Source organism: Hirundo rustica, chromosome Z (genome assembly GCF_015227805.2).
Source record: "Hirundo rustica isolate bHirRus1 chromosome Z, bHirRus1.pri.v3, whole genome shotgun sequence".
Classification (NCBI taxonomy): domain Eukaryota; kingdom Metazoa; phylum Chordata; class Aves; order Passeriformes; family Hirundinidae; genus Hirundo; species Hirundo rustica.
In genome coordinates this window covers 33,907,707-33,925,498 of record NC_053488.1, presented here as the reverse complement: position 1 = coordinate 33,925,498, position 17,792 = coordinate 33,907,707, and the positions used below count along the sequence as shown (strand labels likewise).

The window sequence follows — 17,792 nt, the reverse complement described above, 5'->3', positions numbered from 1 at the left end:
CTGACAGATGGATTTTGTGACAAATAATTTGTGCTTGAATGAACAATTTCAGAAGATATTCAGATTTCTGTTTTTTATGTTCTCTGAAGGCAATTCTATTATAATATGAGGCAGAGGGGAGAAAAAAAAAAACCTAGTTTAGTGTGTGTGTGTCTGACAGAAGCAATAAAGTTTTGTGCTGGAATGATCTGTAGCTAGCTGACAGCTAAAAATAACTTTGTACATGGCAGATTGGTGATGTGGATGCTATTCAACACTTTTATTGGACTTTTCAGCCCTTAGATGTGTTTTATTAACCAATTCTGAAGGTCAATGTGGCAAAAAACCTGTCGACATTATGAAAATGTGACAGATGAAAGTAAGTAGGGTGAGCTTTAGCAATTTCCACAGCTTGGGCCTTTGTGTTGCCTGGGGAGTTTAAAATTCTCACACTCAGGTTTTGATGATCTTGAAAAAAGAGACTTTCAAAAATGTCACTGTACAATAGCCGTTATCTATAGAAGTCTCTACGTCTGTTAACAGTATCCTTTAACACTAATTTTCAGAAAGACAGTGTATCTATTTAAAAGGTAATAACACTAAAATGAAATGTCAGGGTGCCCTCTACTGGCGCAAAGTAGTAGCACCAAACAGGAACAATGGCATTTGTAACGCACCGTGGTCCAAGATATGAGAGATCGATTGCACCTTGAAAAGGTGGGGGTACCATAGGCTGTATGCAGCTTGAAGAAACAGATTGGCTTCTCCAGTGGCTGCTGAGTGCATGTCAGAATGAATCACAATCATAATGCATCAACAAGGCTGCAAGGTTGTGCATCATCAATTGACAAAATGCTCTCCTGGGTATGAAAATAGAAACCAAGCATGACCCGTTATATTTTCTACACCTCGTGTGACCCTACAGGTTCAGCAAAGATTGTGAAATTCCTGCTTCTGCACAATTTAGTTCTTCACAGGAGCTATGACACAAGTGGGCTGCCGACCAGTGTTAAGTTTAGAAAATGATGGACAGTTGCACAGCATCAACAGGGAGACAAATATAAATTAAAAAAGATGCCTCAGATATCAAGTGAATATTTACACATTTACTTGTGTAAAATGGAAACATTTGCTCCGAAGTGGCAGCAGCTGATTGCTGACTATCAGCATCCAGTGTCTGACACGCAGAGGAAGATTTAACGTGTGTCTGTGCTTCCTGTTTCTACCAGGGTAGTATTAGTATTAGTATTAGCATTAGCATTTGTATTCGCATTAGCATTAGTATTAATTAGTATTAGTATCTCTTAAAGTGTGCATAAAAGCCAGATAAGCAGACTTGTTTCTTGATACCTCTCTTCATACTTCGATATTGCAGAGAAACAGGAAATGAGAGATTTTCTTGGGTTACAGGAAATTTTGGAATTCCATGAAGTTTCTTTAGACCTAAAGAAATTTAAAAAGTGCAAGCTTATTACTTTAGCAAGCCGAGAATCAGAATAGAAAAGAAGCACTGGTGCTTGTTGCAGTATTACTTGACAGATCCTCTGATATGAAGGCATGGAGAGCACATCACCATTTAGCTGCATAGTCTAGTGAAGTGCTAATGTTCTGACCTCCAGATAACTACGAAATTCCAGTGCATTAATAATTTTTTGTTGCCAAACAACATCACAGTATTCAATGGATGACACCGTCAGCTTAATTCCATTTTCAGACTCTCAGCTGAAATTTAGGGTATGATTTTCTAAATATTCTTAAACTGTCAAAGGTAAAATATCTGGCCTTGAATAAGTGCAGAAATTTTGTTCTGGCTGGATTAATACCATAGTTTTACAAAGGAAACAACATTTTTTTTCTAAAGTCCACAGTGTAAACTCTGAGAGCTTTATGCACATTCATATCTATCCTCAACCACTATGTGAAGTATGGAATTAATACTATCCCTATTGTGCAGCTGGAGAATTAAAACTAAATGCCCAGGCAACAATTCTCAGCCAGCATGGGAAATCAAATCTATGCTGAGTTCCATCCTAGAACCTAAAATTGATCAGATAGCATGCAACCTTCTGATTTTGGGAACCCCATAAGACACTGCTAGACTTCCAGGCCAAAGCAAACAGTAACCTCATAATGCTCCAAAGTGAAAGCAAGGAGTGGAGAAGGAATGCTGAGGATATGGTGAAATTATCTAATATGTCCTGCCTCTGGAAGCGTACTCATTTTTAACGGCTATCTCAGATTTACACACCACCAAGATACCGGTTCTGCTCTGTTGTATCGGACATTGTGGTGTACCAGGCTTTTTATCCTCTTGATCAGAAGTGTGAAAATGATGGGATAAACATTCCAGCTGCCTTCTATTTACTTTTATATCTTAGTTTGTTCTACTCCTGGAAAATGACACTTTAAAGCACCTGCTTAGCACCTTCTACCTTAGCAGCACTCTTCCCTATACCCTGCAGAGGAAAAGGGTACAACATTTCGTCAGAAGATCACTGCAGGATTGATGAAGCTGATGAATCTGCAGCTTCCTCTAGACTAATCTCCACTGATGTGTGGTGATGTCTATCATCATACTGTATCTTTTCCTCATGGTTCAAATTTGCATTATAGTAACTGGAGCTGATTACAAGCTATTGCATCCTAATGCAAAAGGACAGCAGGAGGCCACATTTTTCCTCAAGCTGAAGAATTAAATTATGCTTGAAAGATTTTCCATTTATGATTATTTTTCTCTTCGTGCAGCATTTTTTCTAGAAGCACCCCGATCATGTTTCACTTCCAGGCTAAAATCAGAGAAATTCCAGGAATACACAACCTTTATCTAGAAGAACAGAAAAGAAATAAATTTCCTCCCTCTTTTTCTTACTCAGCTGCTCCCTCATGATTTAGGTATTCATTTCCAGCATCACCTGAAAATTCAGCACCACGAGTGGATGGTTTTGGTGAAACTTCCTACTTGCAGTTTGAACTTCCTTTCTTCCTATTCTAAAGCTAAGAAGTCCTTGTTCACCATGGAACCCCACACATGGGCTGAAGATTTGGGCATATGATACCTCTTACCAGGACCTTATGGGCGCTTCCTATTGTGATCTCTGGAAGATCCAGGCAGATTGTCATATGAAATGTCTGACTAGGACTGCCCAGTTAGATTAAGTACTCCAATTTTTGCTCAACATTTTAGATGTATTGAAGATCAAATCACCCAACAGACCTCAACATAAGTCAAGAAAATTTAACTGCATACTGCACTGAGTTCTATTGTGGAACTGGAAGAGGATTATCCAGCTTATCAATTGCAAAGGGTCATAGATGAGTTTTGCCAAGTTTTCAATGTTCCTGAATAAAAAATACAAATACTTGAGGAATTTTATAAACAAAACCTGTGATGCCAACTGAGCTAAGTAAAAACTCAATGGGCACTTCAAGAAATCAAACTTTAAATATAGGCACTTCAAATGCATGTTCAATGTTTGAAACGTTGCCATGGTATCTGTGGAATTCTTCTTATGCAGTCAACTTGGTGCAATTATGCAAGTTGTATATTGTCACATGCACTATTAGATGCCTCAGTACCCCTCAAATACTTGTCAGCCATCGTAGCTGTAAAAGTCACAAGAGTCATAATGCATAGTATATACAAGCTAACTTTTACAGTGTTTTGATTTTACTGTTTCCATCAGAAACAAAGGATGTTCTTCCTTTCTTTAAAAAAAAAAAAAAAAAAAATTTGGGAAAACTGCATCTCCAGCTTATATGTGCTCAGGACTTAACCAGACATGACACTGAGCAGCATTATCTAATCCTACCTCCTCTGAGAAGGAGGTTGAATTAGACTCTACAAATCTAAATTTTTCCATGTTTCTATGAAAATTTTTCAGCAACTAACATGAAAATAGGTTACATTTTTAACTGCATTCAATATTTAAGAATCTTGCCACCATTTAAGCATCAAAGTGTTTTAGGATACCATGATCTGCTCTACATATAGATAAATGCTATGGAAATATATACAACTTAATTAGAGTCCTGTGATATAACATTCTCGGAGGTTTTACATCATAATAATCAAACTGATAAACTGTGTCAGACCAGGGGACAGTGAGGCAGATGGAACACTGGCTGAATGGCTGGGCCCAAACAGCTGTGTTCAGTGGCACAGTGATCAGACATGAATGGTGTACATCAGTGACCACTGGTAATGGGTATAATCTTGCTCAGCTTGTTCATCTTCATTAAAGAATGGCTGGAAGAGGGTCATGAACACAGCCAGAGGACTGTAGCTCATCTTCTACAATGGAAGGCTGAGAAGATTTGGGTTGTTCAGCTTGGAGAAAAGAAGTCTCTAGTGAGATCTTATTGCAGCCTTTCAACATATAAAAGAGACTTATAGGAAAGATAGAGAGAGACTTTTTAAAAGGGCCTGTAGAGATAAGGCAAGGGGCAAGTAATTTAAACAGAAACAGGAACATTCAGATTGGACATAAGAAAGTAATTGTTTTACAAGGAGACTGTTGAGGCACTGGAGCAGATTGCCCAGAGTAGTTTCCTCATCACTTTTTGGTGTGGAAGCACAGCACAGCTAACAGGGAGCTATAGGAGGTCACTCTTGCAGCCCATGGAGGGTGGTGTTGGTGCTCACCACACTGGGGAGGTGAAATGGGAAATAGCTGTGGGGTGCCAAGTCCAGGGCACTATACCCATAGTCCAGGGATGTGCAGCCCCACAACCCTGGCACAGGGTCCCTATTTGAAGCCATGCTTTATCTCTCTCTGCATCAGTCCTCACATTGTTAGCAAACCTTGTAAACCTGTAGTCTGGGAGGACACAGAGTGACTATGGGAATCATTAGAAATACTACTAAAATAGCTGTCTTGATGATGTGCATTACAGCTAGTGCTTACTGAAGGACACTGCTGCCCACGTGAAAGCTCTGAGCACAGGACATGCCACAAATCAGTGACTGTTGAGGGACAGGAAAGTCCCTAGACTTTGTTCATGGTGTTTGGATAAATTGCTGAATCCTCCAGTTTCAGCAGTGACCCAAAGGAGCACCAGTTGTATCTGCAGGTGCTGGGGAAGCAGATCTTGTCAGAGAGAGGCCCAGCCTCTCCCAGAGCCTCTCCATTCACAGATGAGGAGAGACAGAGGACCTCGAGCCCTGTATCTTTCTTTGCATTATTTTTAATTCCATGTTTTACAAAAGGTGGAGAGAAAATGAAAGACACGAGCTCTAAGCACTGCGCAAGGGAGAACAAGAAGCACGGCGGGCTGCCACTACCCACTAAATGAGCTATGGGCCAGCAGATGGCTCTCACTACAAGGACTTCAGCTTGTCCACTGTTTGCCCTAGTGGCACCTGAAAGGGAGATGTTTTCTGCGTGTGTCCCAGAGCTACCAGAGCTTTCAAGAGCCAGCAGCTCTAAGAAGGCATAGCAGAAGCTGCTGTTTCTTTGACTGCTCCACTGTGCTGCATCTCCAAGGAAATACTAACAAAGATAAACAGCTTAGAATTTTTCTGTACATTACAGTGTACAGTAAGAATATGTATGACAAATCTGTTTCCATCTTCTGCAATACCTTAGATCAAATTGCAAGGAAAGACAGCAAAGCCTTCTGGAAATCTCACCACGTCAGTGCTTGAACTACCAGAGTGCTAAAAGTTTAAAAATGGTAAAATAATAATTACAGAATATTCCAGACATTCTGAACTTAAGTCTAAGACAACCTACCGTGCCTTACAGAAAATTAAACATATCTACAGAATGCACTTGCTTTTAAACAGTGTTACCTGAGTATATGCCCAAATTCATTGCATCATTCACCTATCGCAGAGTAAACCTACTCCTGTGCTGGGAAGAAGACACATTTCCACTTACCTGCAAACACCTGAATCCTTTCCTTCATGAGATAAGAGAAGTTTAGGACACATTTTGAAACAGAACGATTACTCAGCATACAAATGGCCATAAAGATTTGCCAGATCTAGAAGTGTGAAAAGTCCTCATAGCAGTTTTCAAGTCTTGTCAAAGTAGTTTGTGTGGGAAAAGCAGTATGACTATCTTCAAAGGGAGAATTGTCTGTAAGCCAGATTTGAATACAAATTCTGGATCTGACTACCATCTTCTTTCTTTCTGGAGGGAAGAGGCTATTTTAAAAGAAGAAAAACCCCACATTTTCAATCACTTCTTTATTTAAATGGAGAACTGTTCAGGGAGCTGTTGGGGTATTTTGCTATGTTTTTCACAAAGATTAACTCTGCAGTAAATAAAGCAGGCTAAGAACCTTACAGTTCAACAGAAAAAAAAGAAAACAACATCAAACCTAAAACATTTAGCTATATTTGGCAGTTGATAGCTTAGTGCTGGCAGGCTTCCTAATTTCCTCTGTGAGGAGCTGTTCTGCAGCCAAGTTTGGTAACTAGGAACCCATGTCATATTTTTATTTCTGAAAACACACACAAGCAGGATGAGAGTAAGTCTCCCAGAGAAAAAAAGATGATATCCATTAACAACATATCTTATGTGACTCTAGAATGAAAGAGTCACGGAGCTCCATAGTCAAAACTTTGAACTGCCTCATGTGCAAAAGCAAACACCCTTCTGTTTTTCTTTTTGGATCACCCTCTTTATCCTAGTATTGAAGGTTTAGATGTAAACTTTTGTCATCCCTGGTAATTCCTCTCTTAGCCAAGTCAGATTTTGATCTTAACATCTCAGGAATAAAGCATTCTTTAGGTATTACCTGGAGGAGACAAAGAACAGACCCATAATGAAGTGCCAAGGATTGTGCAACATGTCAAGACCAGGCCCATGTCATGATGATGACTATTCTGTACAATCCTCCTGGTCCCATTTGTTGAAAGACACTACCATTCCCTCCACTTTAAAAACCACCCTCAGCACGGTGGGGCAGCACTGCACACCAACCACCCTTCTGCTCTAAATCATGTAAGTTTATCCGAGGTTGTTGCCCTGCGGCTGCATGCTATCCACAAATGCAACAGAGTCTGACAAAACAGAGGTGTGCCAGTGCAGTACCTATGTCTGCTAGGCCTTGATAATTAATACATTTAATAGTTCTGTAACAATTTATAGTAACACAAACTAAGAGTAACTGTAGTGTGGCACAATTAACACACTTGTAAAAAGGTTTCAGGTCCATTGAGTTTGCAACAGATTTCTTCCAATCACTGACGGAAACTTCCTTAGTGGCCAGCCATAAGATATAGGACTGAACTGCAATAAGAAGTTACAGGAATTGTATCTCTCTATATTTTTTTAATAGTTTGGGTTGGAAGGGATTGTAAAATGCCACCTAGTCCAAGACCCCTGCAATGAGCATCTACAACTACACCACTTTGCTCAGACCCCTGTCCAGCCTGATCTTGAAGTGAGCCTTGAATGAGGTGACATTTCAGAGACATGAGGTCTCTGAAAGACTCTTCTACTCTGTCAGTCTCTGTCAACATGCACTGGGACATGAACATATGGCAGAGAGCAGAAGAGGGGGAAAATAAGAGTGAGAAACACTCCTAGCAGAGGGAACACCAAGGTTGAAGAACCATAAGGTGGAGACAGTCCATGACACACCAGCAGATATTCACCACTGAAAAAGGGGGGAAAAAATGAAGAGGGAGAAGCAGCAGAGGAGCTTTTATGGACGTACTGTACTCCTACAAGTACCCACGTCAGTGAGCAGCTGGTGGGGAAAGCCAGGAGTGAATCTGAGCTTTGGAACTGGAACAGGAAAAGTGAGTCTTCGCAATCTCACTGCACAAAAATATTTGAATTGGTTTAAATTAATTTTCTCCAAGTCAAGTCTGTTTTGCCTGTGATAATATCTCTGTTTTTACTTAAAACCATCAATAAATTATAAGTTACTACATCTTCAAGCTCCATTAGCATTGTGGATACCAGGATTCTTTGATAAGAAATAACCTCTGTCTACAAGACTGCACGCTAGTCATTGAGACACTAATGTGGTCAGTGTTAGTTCATCCAGCTTATAAAGGCCATTATATGCATGAGATTTATTTGAGTGAAGTAAAATGATAAGGCCAAGGGGGAAAAAAAAAAAAAAAGAAAAAGAAAAAAAAGGGATTTTTTGCATTTGCAGGAAACTAAGAATATGCTTCCTAAAATAAAATCCTTGTTGGCTGAAGTTATCAAAAGAGACTATAAAGCAATAAAGCAATAACCCACAATATTATTCTAGTTATTCTCCCAGCATTTATTTGAAATAACAATACTTTCCATGACATAGTTTATACATTAAGCAGTAGGGAATTGTTTTAATTTCACATCATCCAGTACTGAAGTGGCACATTCGAAGCAGCACACTAAACCTCTGATAGAGTCTGTAAAATTTAGATAAATAGAACTCTGGATAACTAAACTAACAGAACTTCTGCAACTGTTACCAAAAGAATGCCAAGAAGCTAGGCACAGCACTGTACACACCAAGTGCAGGAAGGAGGAACACAGGAGAACCAACTAAACAGATGGGAAATATTTTTTTGTATATACAGTTACATGTCTTCGGTTGCTCAACAAAAAATAACATGTTTTATTTTGTCCTCATTGAGGAGAGAGTATGCACAAATGATGTTCAAAGAACACATGGCAGACAGAAACAAATGAAATGAGGGTTGTGTTTCATTGGTTACTGTATTCCTCAGTGAATGAGTTTACAAAGGATATCTGGTGCTTAAGCAGCAAGGTTTTGTGCCAAGACTTGACAAGAAACATTAAATAAATGCCAGTTTTATTCCCCATCTTGCCCATTTACTGGCATTTTGGTGAGCATGCTAAAAGTTCCTGAAGGGCAAATTCAGGTGGTTTGTGGTCCAACATTTCTACTACAGGAATCCCCATCTGATAGCTTACAGTTTACCTCTGGAGGGAAATATGCCTTTTAACAATAATTAAGAATATAAAACTTAGCAGAGAGCAGCAGGACACACAGTACAGTGGTTCACTTTCTGAGAAGCCAGAGGATCTACACTTATGCTCTCTCTGTGAGAACAGCCAGCCAGTTTGGTTGGAAGATACAATTCTGATTAGTCAATGTTAGACTTGTGTGAACTGTATCATTAGAAAGGGAAAGATGGAATGGCAAGAACTTTTCCCTCTTTTTACAGAGAACTAAGACTGAAAAAGTAATACGGTGGTGATGGGCATTATCTCCCCAACACCACCTTCACTACCCGCTACTTCACTATGAATTACCTGCTTTGCTTGCCATCATCTTCCCCATTTCATCTCACTAATGGCTCTGGTTACTACCAGACCCACACAGTCAATAAACTAATCCACGCTGTGCTGGCTCTGAAGACACAACGCATCACCACCACATAGTATGAACAACACGTAAACCAAAGATGCTCATTAGGAATCGGTAACTCTAACCACTGCAGTTTGCACTTGTAAGGTGTAAGAAGCAGCATTTTGAAAGCAGTGGTACTGACACAGGTATCTGTGTCAGAGGTGGTGGATCAGCATTCCTAATTGGGTAATGGAACCAGAATATCAACATAATTGATGGGGAAGAAACCTGACTGGCCATGAAGCATCCCCTCATACCAGTTTTCATCAATCTGGTTAGTGAGGGTAATAATATCACCCTCTTTAAATCCCAGCTCCCCTTCATTCTCTGGTTCAAAGTCATATAGAGCTCGGCAGCATGGCTGATCCATGTGAACACCTACGGAGAAGAAACACAGAAATAACATGCTTAAAAATCTCAACACTTAAGAGTACCCATTTTACTAGTGTGCCTATGACAGATTTTGCTGTTTCTGTTATCACTCATATTCTGATGACAGTTCTTCAATGATATCTATATTTGGACTGACAAACTTTGTTAGAAGACAATTACTAGCTTCTGACAGTCTTCAATTACTGTCAGTGCCTGCTGGTAAAAGTCTGAGAATCCCAAAAGAACCAAGCTATAGTCAAGCCCAGACCTGAAAACACAACTATGATCAATTTGGAACCTAATCTTTATCTGTTTATAAAACACAAAAAAATTAAGCAAAAGCCCTAACATATTTCCAGCTTTACTGGTGAAGAGATGTTTGTCTATTTACCTCAGGTCAGTAGAGTAAGTGGTAGCTTAAAACAACAGTGAAGATATAACTGTGTGTTTGCCCTTTATTTGGAAATTTCACGGGTACAGCTATACCACTGTATATGCTCCTAATCCTCTGAATTTTAGTATCACATTTCCCAAGAATTTTATTCCCCATTCCCACAAAACACTTTATTGCAGGGCCATCAGGATAGACTCAGAAAAAGTTTGAAATTGAGAGCTTTCTAATATGCCAGTTCATGAACATGCGACCATAAACTCTTTAGGATGGCTAAAGTATACCATTATAAGTCAATTTGATTGGATTTTCATATGTTATATGAAATTAACAAATATGCTCCCTCTTCCCTCCCCCTGAAGTCTCTATAGCTTCAAGCCTACCAAAACCAAAATTGCTACTGGTCAAAATACTTACGATTTAGCAGCACTAAACTGCAAAAAAACATATCCCCACCTGAATTTTCATAGTAAAAGCTCATGCATTTCTAGTGGTCTGAATGAACCAACACAAGCCACTTCACCACAATGATAGTTCTAAGAATATATATTCTATTTTTCACAAATGCTGGCTTTAAGATGAGTAAGTTTCAGATTCAGACATTCTGCATATCCATTTTGAGCACCCACTCTGTTTAGAAGGCCCATGCTTGAGTTATTTTAGGACAAAAACCTTCTATTTCTATAAATCTCAATAGAGCAAGTTTTTCAAATACCAGATTTAATTTATTAAATTCTATAGTGAAATCTTATTTTCTTTTCTTTACATATTGTTCACAGTGTATTTTGGTTTCTTTGTCATGAAGACTACTGTGCTGACATCAACAAGCCTTACGGCGTGTTTGGTATCCTCATTGCTGCAATTTAGAAGAATTAGCAAATAAACTCTTTGAATTAATCACTCCAAACACATATATTCAAGAATTTTCAAAGAAGGTGTTCCTCTGAAACCAATAAACACTTTGAAAGAAGGAACCCCTATTGAAGAAAATACTGCTCTCTGAAGAGGGAAATATAAATGTTGGAGAGATACATGAACATCAGTCTGCTCTGGCTTAGCACAGGCAAGTGTTCATGACACTATAAAAAAGGAGTGAAGAAGAAAATTACTGAAGGAATGAGAACTCCAGCATGCAAGACTCAAGCAACACTCATGCACAAGGAATCTCTATTATATCCTTCTCCTTGTTAGCATAGTGAGATTGATATCCGATTGCAAGATTGTGTAAAATAATTTCCAGTTGCCAGTGTCAAATGGAGATACTGTTCCTGTCTATATGTGGAAGAAAATCAAAATTCACATCAGGATGTGACTGAAAGAAAGGAAATCCTGACTAAAGGTCTAATGAAAAAAATCTAGTCTTGCAAGGTGGAACATGATAGCAATTGTTACTGAGGTAAACTGGAATAACTAAAATCAGGGTCTGGAAAGAGGCCAGCCCCCACCCTACCATGGTATAACAGATCAATATTGTCAAAAAAACAAATAATAAGCCTTCCGTGGTACATGATGATATTAAATAAACCATCCTTTAAGATAGTAATTATGCACACTCATACTGGTGCTTAATCATGCTTGTGCTGCTCCCACTTGGACAAAAAAAATAGCTCATATAGCTTAGTTTTTCTTTTCAGTTATTTTTACTTTTAGGCTCATTGCATTGTAATACCTGATTTAAAAATGCAGAATATGGTTACGGAGGTCTCTGGCTGGCCTTAGGTTTCTGCATTTTCATGAAAAACTTCTAATTGTTATTTTGGTTTTCTAAATGCCTATTTTGTAAATATCTGAATTTCAGGGTAATCTTCTAGGACAAAAGAAATTTTTGACCAAAAGACACATTTAAAGCAGTGCATAATCCATCTCTGTTCTCCTGCCTGAGGATATGAACACTTCACAAACAAACAACAGTTCAAACATTTCTCTCTTATGTACCATCCCCATTCTCATTTTCCCTCATGGAAAAACTAATCTACAGAAGAAAGCATGCAACTTTTGCATTGACACAAACTCTGACTTTACCTGATGGTTTGGGTGTGGTGGCATGGGATATTCCTCCATTGTGCTGTGTATTATCACCAGTTGAGAAATCCAGGCTCATACGGGGTTTGGGCTGGTATTCTCGCCTGGGCTGAGACGATGCCTCTTTTATTCTGCCAAAACATGAAGGTTAAATATCTTGTTAGCAGCTTAGATGCACCAAATACCTTTATTTCCAAGGCTGAAGTTCTCATCCACCGATCATCCATAGTAAACAAGTTAGGTCATTTGTAGTAGTTTTTTGTTTACAACAGTAGTTTAAGTTACCAAAACAAGTCAATGTGACAGTGCCATGAAGTTGTTAATTCTTCATTCCTTTTAGAAACCTAGCAATTTGTCTATCTTCCTTTCACCTAACAAAACCAAAGAGCTCATAATAAAGAAAAACTTGTTATGGGAATATCAGCACTTAGAGAAGGGCTTTACAAACATCCGTATCCCCATTTTTAGCATGACTTTTTGCTTTTAACACTTGCAAGCATTAATTATTCAGTTGATTGATGCCAACTCTCCTCATTTTGCCGGAAGACTATGTGGGAATGTACTGACTTCAGCTGCTTTCTTGGTTAATTTGCAATTTGGAATACTTGTTTCACAAGGGGAAAAAAATCCAGTCTTCCCGACTCTCAAAATAACCATTTATTTATTATTAATTTCAACTTATTCTTCTAATTGAGAAATCTAGGGTTTCTAGGGGAGGGTCTATTTACAGATTCCAGGGTAAAATCCAAGGAAGGGATGAACAGAATCAGTACAGCTTATGCAGACCAACTACCACATGTATTTCTAATTCTACATATGAATGAACATTAGATCTGTACTTAAAAGACAAGCTGATTTCTCGAACCTTTTCTAGATCTACCCTAGACTTGCCAAAATGTGATGGTAGCACATTTTGATTTATCTATTAAAAAGATCCACACCAATATAAGTCAGTTCCCAGAAAAAAACCCCAAACCCACATAAATAATTGAAATGGTCAAAATAAATTAAAAGCCTTTTTTTTGTTTCACTCATTAGCAAAAGTTACATTTTCATTGAAAAATTTTCAAAAATTTTAAAAAAATGCTTAAACTAGTTCTGTAACAATTGAAACAAACACTTTTTTTTTTTTTTTTTTTCACATTATGAACTATAAGGGGACAGTTCTAATGACTTGCTAAGAATTACCCAAAAGCTCAGCATGAGCCATGTTTCTTAAGAAAAGAAATACCTCCACAGAAGCTGTTCCTGCTTCCCAGCTGCTCTGTCAGGATACTGTGTTCGGAAAATTGCATCCTCAATTCACTTGGTGAAAAAGGGAATTTAAAATAGTATTTGCTGACCTTCCAGTATTTATTAATTTTACTAAAAGTTTCCCAATGTTTGCCAAGCTCCTAATGTTTCCTCCTGGAATCATGGCATTTTAAGGAAGTTTATGCCTTCCATTGATGTGTAGAAAAAAAATTAAATTCTTTTACTTGTACTTCCTGAACAAAGTCTTGAAATCTAATCTAAACAGCCCAGCAAAAATAGAAGATAAGTGCATTTTTAATTTTTTAATAGTTTTTGCAGTCTCTCTCATGCTTTAAAAAATTTATTTTGTGAATATTTTACACAGGACAGCCTTGGTGGTTATAGGACATTGTCCATGCCAGAAGCCAGCATGAACAGGTTCCATTCACTCTTTTAAAGAGTACCTAGAAAGTGGACAGTTTGTGCCACAGACACCACTGACAGTCAACAGGAAAAAGTCTGCTCAGCTTAAAACTAAATAATAATTTATTTTCTGGTACATATAGTTTAAAAAAAAAAAAAAAAGGCAACCAAACCCCAGGGGTTGTGCATTACGTGCTACTTGCCTATCACCAGCAGGGAAAGACTAGTAGTTTGGATAGTGTCAGCTCTATATCCCTGACTCATCTCTGGTGTGAACAGATTACAGCAGTCAAGCAGCCTCTTTACAATTAGAGATGCAAACGGTGGTTCACTAGTTCAAGTGATGCACTATGATGCAAGGTCCTTGAAACGATAAAGTCATTCACAGCTGAAATTTGAAGTAAAAGTACTGGCCAGTTAGCAGAAATTTCAAAATGGCAAGGGATCACGTGAACTGATACAGGAAGTGAAATCTAGAGCAGAGATGTATGTTCATCTAATGGCATAATTTATGGACTACCAGATAAAACACCTGTTCCTGAGGGATTCTTAATGCTTCTGTAAAGAAAGTGAATTGCAGTACTCTTTTGCAAGTGCTAAAAATTGTTCTGTTAGCTGCTTAGACAGTACTGCAAACTGTATCCAGGAACATTCAGTTGGACAGCCTAACCACCAAAACAAGTTCCTAGTCAGAAAGATTTTAAGACTTAGAACTGAATGAGGTTTTCAGGATGCATGCTCTGAGAAAATTAATACTGACAGATTGAGCAGTATTAGCAACTTCATAGCAGAAAACAGCTGCTTTCACACAGTATGTGAACATTATCTCCTCCTGGGAATTATATCCAACTTTTACTAAGCTTTTACAGCTTTTACTGCCAGAACCATATTGGTAGAGAAACCTTTCCTGAATGTTAAATTTCTTTGAGGAAGGATGTGTGTGTGAGAAGGTGATCAATCTGTTTTGGTGGAAACAAAAATTCTAAGGTAAAAATTATGAAACTCTTTTTAAAAAGATGTAGGAATTCTGATAGCATATGCAGTTATACAAATGGGGATAGAAGATGTAGCTCAAGTCTTATATCAAGTTTGATCTGATAATAGGAGGATTATTTAATAAAATGGTTAATAATGAGGGCCTCACTACTGGCTCAGAAAGATCTTCAAGTAGACAAGAATGCAACAAGATACTCTTTTACAAAATCAATTTTTAACATCTTATTTCAGAATGATCACACTTTGTGAATACATGCACAAAGACTAAGGAATCCAAAATTGTGAGTGTCACTGAATTGAGTATTTATAAACACTTACTTTCAGTTAACTTACACTTAATAGCTTTACCCAGCTGAGGTGCTTTCCTGAACTCGTACACAGAAGTAGATGCATCTCCTAAACTTTTAAAGCTCAGCTTCCAATCGCCAAATGAAATGGCCCTTGATTTCATAAAAATACAAATTCCAAGTTGAGAAAGATAACAGCATTGCATTCTACTCACAGGTTTTTTACCTCTGTGAAACTATCAAACTATTCAAGAAACTTCCAAAAAGTGCATTACCTATCTTCCAGTTTAGAAGTAACTCGCTGTAGGATCTGTGTGGCCTGCTTGTGGTACTCCAGCTGGGCTTGCACAAGAGCAGAAAGCTGGCTCACTTGTTCAATCTGAGGATTAACATTAAAATATCAGATCTTAGGTGAATACTAACAACTCAGGAAATAGAGAATAGACCACTGTCCACTGCAAAGGCAGTTTAACTTGTCTCTCTAAACCCTTGATTCCTCTTTGTAGTTAGCAGTAAATATTTACATATTAGTCTCTATTCATTACCACATCTGGTTATGACCTGATCTGGAATGGTAACTTCAACTCTTCTCCGCTTATCATCTCTTCATGGCTGATTTGCATGAACAGCAGCCTACAGACCTACCACATTCAGCAAACACTATGAAAGTAAAAACAAGACTGTAACGAGACTATAATGCACCCTCTCCCTCCCTGCCTTTGAAAAGTGCTGAACCATAGGGACTATGGTCATGCTTCTGTTGTATTCTGACCTGTGAAGCAGACCAAAACAGAAAGATACTACATACTCTGGGATGCAGAATATTTGTAGTGTGGGCAGGCAGTATTCCACTTCATGAGGGAAAAAACACCCAGACCCCCCCACTTTGTGGGCAATACAATTGCTAGCAGTTTCCATAGTGCACAATGCCACAATGGTGTAATGTTGGCCAGCACTATTTGCACACATGGGCATGGATGTTACTACAAAGATTAAAACTACAAACTTTTTACATTTCTTTCATTTCAGTGCAGATATATTTAATTCCTATGCAAATATTAAGTTCTATAGGCAAATAGTTCCAGGTTTGTTATAGCTCCTCTATAGCAATCTGCTAACAAAAAGAGGAGTTAGAATAGGTGTGTACTTAAAATAAGTCAAATAATTCACATCAACAGAAATACTTAAAATTAATTTTCCCTGACTACATATTCTATGACAGACCTCAGTCGACGTGTTATAGAGATGTTTTTCTTGCTTAATTTTAAAATTTGAACATTAATTATAAATAGAGCACTAGATAAATCTAGGAAATGCTTAATCCTAATCAATCTATAAGCAAAAATGCCTTGGTACAAACCCTATAACTGCAAGTAAATAGAATTTGTTTATTTACATAATCTTAAGAAGAAAGATACTTAAGTTTTCCAAGTAATGCTTTGCAGTTAGGAAGCACATCAATGCTACAGAAGACCTATATTTTCTAGCTCAATTACTTATAAAATACCTAAGAAATTGTTCCTACATGAATACACTGTTCATTACTGTAGATTTTGAGCCTTTCACTATGTTCAACAAGAGGTAAAGTGCTTCCAATATCTTTCTAAGACTGGTCAAAGATTAACAACGGTTATCTTACATCCATCTCCAGAAGGTTAAACATGCTTGACTCAGCAATTTCTTTTGATTCATCGAATTTCTCCAGAGCTTGACGAAGCTCTTCATCAGGGAGTTTGCCCTGTCTTTTTTTCTTGTAATCAAAATCCAGGCGTCGACCCTCCATTTTCTTCAGGTGATGCTAAAAAACACAAATGTAAGCCGACAATAAAGGACCTTCTCCAACACTCCTGATATTGCATTGTAAGCAGATAGTCCATGCACACTTGGAAGTATGCGCTGTTTGTTGTCTACTAACCCTTTCCCAGTGAAGAGAAATATGGAACAATGAAATGCATGGGTTTATGTATCATTTAAGAAGCAATGTGACCTAAATGACAAACCAACACTAATAAAAGGCCATGCAGAATGGACAACTTCAATTGCCATCTTTATAAATGATATGCAGGTTTCTTGCCTTTTAACTCTAATGAAGAATTACCTGAACACTATGCTTTTTTCACTAGATGTGTGGGAGAAAATTTTTTTAAAAACACAACTTAGTACATTTTTGTCTGTGTAACATCATTCATAAACAAAACAACATGGAAAATATTTTTTTCATTTCTGTCAGACCACTAAATTATCTTAATGCTATCTTAACTGAGGTAACATTCACGTTAATCTGTTTAGCAACTGCCATGTACAACTGGCCAGAAGTTAATGCTACCAGCATGACCATGATTACTTGAGGTGTTTATTTTCTCTCAGAAGAATCAATTTATCGTCCACTATGAAATTTAAAAATATCCATTTTCTAAATAATATCAAACAGTCCAAGATACCTTTCATCATGTTTAACAGTATGAAAGCCTTACTGAGCTGAGAAGAGCAGTTGCTTATGCAGACAAGCATTTGTTACACACTAGAAAATGGAATGTAAACACTGGTGTTCTGTGAAAAGAGCTTTCAAATGGCAAGATTAGAGTACTGTGTTCATGCCTGCAGAAGACTGAAAATTTTGCCATCAAAAAACGTTCAGATTTTTATCTTTCCCTTTCTAAAGCATCAACAAGAGACAGAGAGTTGAAAAATAAAATTCAGGCCAAAAATCAGACAAAAATCAGGTCATTTTTCAACCTGAATGCCCCATTTTAAACTACACA

The 17,792-nt window shown here is 37.9% G+C and overlaps 1 protein-coding gene across 2 annotated transcripts in view; it reads right to left on the bottom strand.

Moving 5' to 3' along the window:
- Nucleotides 1–8,187: 8,187 nt before the first annotated feature.
- SH3GL2 (SH3 domain containing GRB2 like 2, endophilin A1) overlaps nucleotides 8,188–17,792 on the bottom strand; it is a 93,362-nt gene continuing 83,757 nt past the window's right edge. For both annotated transcript variants that reach the window (XM_040090346.2, XM_040090347.2), the window contains exons 6-9: nucleotides 16,670–16,828; nucleotides 15,306–15,409; nucleotides 12,092–12,222; nucleotides 8,188–9,684 (exon numbers count right to left, since the gene is read on the bottom strand). In XM_040090346.2, coding sequence (XP_039946280.1) covers nucleotides 9,485–9,684; nucleotides 12,092–12,222; nucleotides 15,306–15,409; nucleotides 16,670–16,828 — 594 coding nt within the window. In that variant the 3' untranslated portion in view covers nucleotides 8,188–9,484. The remainder of the gene's footprint in view (nucleotides 9,685–12,091; nucleotides 12,223–15,305; nucleotides 15,410–16,669; nucleotides 16,829–17,792) is intronic.